We start from the raw sequence: 6,000 nt of genomic DNA, 5'->3' as shown, positions 1-6,000 counted from the left end.
GATCCTTGTCTGAGATGTCATTGCCAAATGCTTTTTCCCAGTCGATCGGGGGGGAGGGGGTCCCCACCTTTAAAAGTTTTTGATGCACACAGGGACTCATTCAGTTTAACTTTTAAGCCACTCTAAACATTTAGAATAATAAAAAAACTTGCCCAACAACAACCAAAAAAAAAAAAAAGACACATTTCAGGGAACTACAACGGTGCATGCAGTCACAGGAAGTCTGTGCCCCCAAGATAAAATCGGAGGGGGGGGGCTTTAGCATTTGCCTCTCTATTGTAAACAGGGGGTGTGGGTTCATTTACAACTCAAAGGGCTGCAGGGTCTGAATAACCACGTCCATCTGGGCGTCCCTGTCTAATCCCAACTACCAACATAAACTCATCCTAGACGCAGGTGGGGAAGGCAGGGTGGCGCGGGGCCCGGGACCCCAGGACCCCCGGCGGCGTCTCCCCGATTTCCTTCACACACACGGCAGCCGCCGCAGGCCCCGCCTCCTCCCCTCCCAGCAGCGCAGGCCTCGCCCCCTCCGGACCCCTCCACCTCGGGCCGCGATGCGGGGGGACACCCCCTCCCCTGGGCGCCCCGTCCCCGCGGGGAGAGGGAATCGAGGCCCCGGAGCCGCCAGGGCTGCGCCCGCCCATCCAGGCCTCGGCCGCGGGAGGGGCCCGACCCCCGTCACAAAGGGGCTGCTGACCCCCGACGTCCACCTACCGGACAGCGGTCACTGCGGCCACAGGCGCCCCTCTGCGGATGCCCGCTCATCATAACCGAATAGGATTCTCACTGAAACCTAATGTAGTGCGACCCGGAGGGAAAAAAAACCATGTCCCCCCCCATCCCACTGCGCGTAACCGACAGGTCCCGCCCCTCGGCGCTTCACTTCCGGTGCCACAGGGAGCTCTTCCTGTGTGACTTTTCTGACTCTTTTCCCATCTTGTCTATGGATCTTGGCAGAAAGCAGAGAGTACCCGAGGAATGTTGTTCTTTGTTTCATTGGCTGGGCAAAGGCATTTGACTGTGTAGGATCACAACGAGCGAGGCTAACCTAGAGGAGATTGGGAATCCCACTTGATTTGTGTTTATGTGAAACCTGTACTTGGACCCAGAAGCAGTGGTCAGAACAGAGCAAGGAAAGGCAGCTTGGTTCAAAAATCAGGAAGGGAGTGTGTCAGGGATGCATCCTGTTTCCAGACCTTTCCAATCTGCAGAACAGATCATTCGAAAAGTTAGGCTTTATGAGGAGTGTGGCACCAGGATTGGAGGGAGACTCATCAACAACCTGCGTTATACAGCTGACACAACCCTGCTTGCTGAAATTAAGGAGGCCCTGAAATGCTTGCTATGAAAGGTCAAGGACTGTAGTCTTCAATGTGGATTAAGGCTTAACATCAGGGAAACAAAGATTCTCACCACTGGGCCAATTAGCACCGTGATGGAGAAGAGATTGAGGTTGTTAACAATTTTACAGCTTGCTTGGCTCCACAATCAACACCCTTGGCACCAGCAGTCAGGAAATCAAAAGACAAATTGCACTTGGGAAATATTGTGTCAAGGACAGTCTAGCGACTAAGGTGCGCCTGTCCAGGCCCTGGCCTTCGCAATTACTTGCTATGCATCAGAGACCTGGACAGTTACTAAGGATGATAGAAGAATAATCCATGCCTTTGAGTTGTGGTGGTGTTGGAAGAGTCTTGAACATACCATGGACCTCCAGGAAAACAAATAAGTCTGTCTGGGAGAGAGTCTCTTCTTGGAGGCTAAGATTTTGAAGCTCTGTCTCACATACTTTGGGCATATGACTAGGAGGGACCAATCCTTGGGAAAGGACGTCACACTTGGAAGGATGGGGGACGGTTCAAGGAGTGAAGTCCCCGTATGGGATGGATTGATACAGTTACTGGGGCAGTGGGGGGTAGGTGTGTTAGAGTGGTAAGACTGGCTCAGGACAGGGCAGGTTTCAGAGCTGTTGTACAAAGGGTCACTATGAGTTGCAGGTGACTCAACGGCAGGACTACTATGGGAGAAAGGTGGGCAGCGGCAGCCCTTTCTGTTTATAACGTCTGGAAACCATCGGAGGACCAGCTTTCAGTCAGAATATAACAACAAATATTCGCTGTCATCGATTCTAACAGACTCACTCTCCATTGGAGTTACGTGCCAAGTTGTTTGTGACTCATAGCAATCCAACGTACATTAGCCCTGAAACTTGCTGTATCCTGAGCCAATCTTATTGTCTCTGACATACTTATCCCATTACCCAGTCATTGTTTCAATCCATCTTATCCAGGGTCTTCCTGTCTAGTGCTGTCCTTTCACCCTTCCAAGCATGATGTCCCTCCCCGAGGATTGGCCCCTCCTTGCAACATGCCCAAAGTATGTCAGACAGAGCTTCAGAATCCTTGCCTCCAAGGAGCAGCCTGGTTTCACCCTCTCCCAGACAAACCTGTTTGCTCTCCTAGCATTCTCTTCTCCAGCATCACAGCTAAAAGGCATCAATTTTCCTTCTATCATCCATAGTTATTGTCCAGCTTTCTGGTGCATAGCAAGTAATTGTGAAGATCATGGCCCAGATCAGGTGCTCCTTAGTCTCTAGACTGACACCATTGCTCTTCAGTACTCTGGAGAGGTCCCTGACAGCAGATTTTCCCCAATGCAATGAATTTTTTTTTTATTTCCTGGCTGCTGGCTCCAAGAGTGTTTATTTTGGCAGCAAGCAAGCTGAAGCTGCTAATAATCTCAATCTCTTCATCGTCTATTATGATGCTGCCACTGGCCCAGTTGTGAGAATCTTTGTGGCTGCAAATCACATGGTGACAGGTTAAGATTAGAGTTAATGTCTTCCTTAGCTGCTCCTAGATTGGAACTGCCAGAGGGGAGCCACTTAGCATCAGCAGCAGGACTCCTTATTTATTACTCCACCAGAGCTTCCATTCCTTCAAAAGAGGGCATGAATGAAGAGATATTTTTTAACATGCAGAAAGCAGAAATTCTCTACACTGAACCAAAAGGCAACATCATGATAGATGGAGAAAAGTTTGTAAGTTTCAACAAATTCATCTTACGTGAATCCACAATCAACAAAGAGAGCTGCCAGATGTGCAGGCTGGGTTTAGAAGAGGCCATGGTTCTAGGGATATTATAGCTAATATTAAATGAAATAGATCTATTGAAGATTTAAAAAACAACAACAACAGCATACTCTTGGCACCAGCAGCCAGGAAATTAAAAGATGTATTGCGATTGGAGAGTCTGCTGTTAGGGACCTCTCCAAAGTACTGAAGAGCAATGGTGTCACTCTGGAGGCTAAGGTCTGTCTGATATAGGTCACGGTCTTTGCAATCACTTGCTATGCATCAGAGAGCTGAACAATGACTAGGGAGGATAGAAGGAGAATTGATGCCTTTGAGCTGTGGTGCTGGAGAACAGTATTGAATATACCATGGACTGCTAGGAAAACAAACAGGTTCATCCAGGAGAGGGTTAAACCAGGATGCTTCTTGGAGGCAAGGATTCTGACATACTTTGGGCATGTTGCAAGGAGGAACCAGTCCTTGGAGAAGGACATTATGCTTGTAAGGGTGGAGGGACAGCGTAGAAGAGGAAGACCCTCTATGAGGAGGATTGATTCAGTGACTGGAGTAATAGGGGTAGGCATGTTGGAGACAGTGAGATTGGCACAGGATAGAGCAGAGTTTAGGGCTGTTGTACATAGGGTTGCTATGAGTTGTAGGCAACTCAACAGCACATAACAACAAGAAGGGAATTTTATTTTAAATAATAATAGGTTGTTCTCCATAGTCTTTAAAATCTGAGCAAATCAAGTTTATTGCTGTGGTCTCTTGGGTTCAAGTGTCCACTACATATCTTGGCTTTGCTCTAGAACCCTGGCTATACATCTGGAACAGACTAAATCAATAGAAACCTTGAAGGCATCTTTGTCGATGACCTTGGGATGCTAGCCAGACCTGGGGGCATCCACAGACAGCTAAAACACACAGACCATTTGGCCCTGAGCCATATTTGTTTGGACAAAGTACTCAGGGGGCTTCCCCTTGGAACTTGCCTATTAACTAGTAACAATTTCTTCTTCTTCCTCCTCTTGTACGAGAACCCTAAACCCTGCTCTATCCTGTGCCAAGCTTATTGTCCCAGACACACTTACCTCCATTGCTCCAGTGACTGAATCAATCCATCTCATTGAGAGTCTTTCTCTCCTGCACTGCCCTTCCACCCTTCCAAGCATGATGTCCCTCTCCAAGGACCAGGACCTCCTTCTAACAACATGTCCAGAATATGTCAGACAAAGCTTCAGAATCCTTGCATCCAAGGAGCAGCCTGGTTTCACTTTCTCCAGGACAAACCTGTTTGTTCTCCTAGCAGTCCATGGTATCATCAATACTCTTCTCCAGCACCACAGCTCAAAGGCATCAATTCTCTTTCTATCATCCCTAGTCATTGTCCAGCTCTCTGACACATAGCATGTAATTGTGAAGACTATGGCCTGGATCAGGAGCACCTTAGTCTCCAGATATATTCAATAGCACAGAAATTATTGATTGGAGTCCTATAGGGTAGGACAAAACTGTAGGAAGAAACTGCTAATAATTACAATTGGCTTAAGTTATTATGGCATTGGCTAAGTCATACCGGACACCACCTAGAATCAAGTAATTACACCTGGGTGGCACAGAACTGGATTAAGTCCTCCGTTGCCTCAAATTAAAATTGGTAACTTGAACAGACCTATGCAAAATACTTCGTGGAAAATTGCTAGTGTATAAAGAAGGAAAACTGCATGTAGAATTTGTCAACTCTTCAGCTGTTATTAAGACGAAAATTGAATTATTAAAACATAAAACTAGAAGTTTGTTGTTTGTGCTTTTGACCCATTTGTATTCCTAATAGGAGAACCTGAGTATAATGAAACCACAAAATTACTGTTGTTGTTAGGTGCCATAAAAATATAACCCATAGCGACCCTATGAACAAAAGATCTGAACCTTGTCCTATCCTGCACCATCCTCATACTTCCTGACACACTAGAACCCATGTGGCAGTCATCGTGTCAATTCTCCTAGTAGAGGGTCTTCTTTCCTTCGTTGATCCTCCACTTTTCCAAGCATTATGACCCTCTACAAGGAATAACCGCTATTAGTAACATGCCCAAAGTATGTGAGACGAAATATCATTCTTGCATCCAGAGAGCACTCTGGCTGCACCCTCTCCAAGACATATTTGTTCTTTTGGCCATCCATGGAATGTTCGGTGCTCTTCTCCAACATCACAGCTCAAAGGCATAAATTCTTCTACTATCCTTGTTCATTGTCCAGCTCTCAGATGCATAACAAGTGTGATCGCAAAGACCATGACCTCAATCAGACGCACCTTAGTCCTTAATAATTCAGAGAGGTACCAAACTGCAGATTTTCCCAGTGCAATGTGTCTCCTTATTTCCTGACTGCTGGCACCAAGGGCATTAATTGTGGATCCAAGTAAGATGAAATTGTTGACAGTTTCAATCTTTTCTCCATCCATCATGATGATGTCTATCGGTCCAGTGTTAAGAACCTTTTTTTTTTACGTTGAGACACAATCCATACTGAGGCTTGCATTCCTTGATCTTCTGCAACAAATGTTTCAAGTTCTCCTCACTTTTAGCAAGAAAGGTTGTGTCTGCATAAGTTTATTGATGAGCCTCCCTCCAATCCTGAAGCCACATCATAGAGTCCAGTTTCTCAAATAATTTGTTCAGCATACAGATTAAATAGGTATGGAGAGAGAATCCAACCCTCCCTTAGGAATGCACTCCCTTCTTAATTTTAAATGAGGCAGTATTCCCCTGCTCTGTTCGCACAACAGTCTCCTGGTCCAGGTACAAGTTTTGCATAAACACAATTAAGTGCTCAATTAACTCCCCTTCTTCAGTCACAACTTGTTACGATCCACACAGTCTAAAGCCTTTGCATAGTCAACGAAGCACATTTTTATATATTAGAC

The 6,000-nt window shown here is 46.2% G+C and overlaps 1 protein-coding gene across 1 annotated transcript in view; it reads right to left on the bottom strand.

Annotated features, from left to right (window-relative positions):
• Positions 1-386: 386 nt before the first annotated feature.
• LOC102861137 (zinc finger protein 343-like) overlaps positions 387-6,000 on the bottom strand; it is a 29,616-nt gene continuing 24,002 nt past the window's right edge. The window contains exon 7 of the mRNA XM_006898710.1: positions 387-710. Coding sequence (XP_006898772.1) covers positions 387-710 — 324 coding nt within the window. The remainder of the gene's footprint in view (positions 711-6,000) is intronic.

Source organism: Elephantulus edwardii, unplaced genomic scaffold, assembly GCF_000299155.1.
Source record: "Elephantulus edwardii isolate Elephantulus edwardi_28Jun2011 unplaced genomic scaffold, EleEdw1.0 scaffold00236, whole genome shotgun sequence".
Taxonomy (NCBI): domain Eukaryota; kingdom Metazoa; phylum Chordata; class Mammalia; order Macroscelidea; family Macroscelididae; genus Elephantulus; species Elephantulus edwardii.
This window is presented reverse-complemented; position numbering and strand designations above follow the sequence as displayed.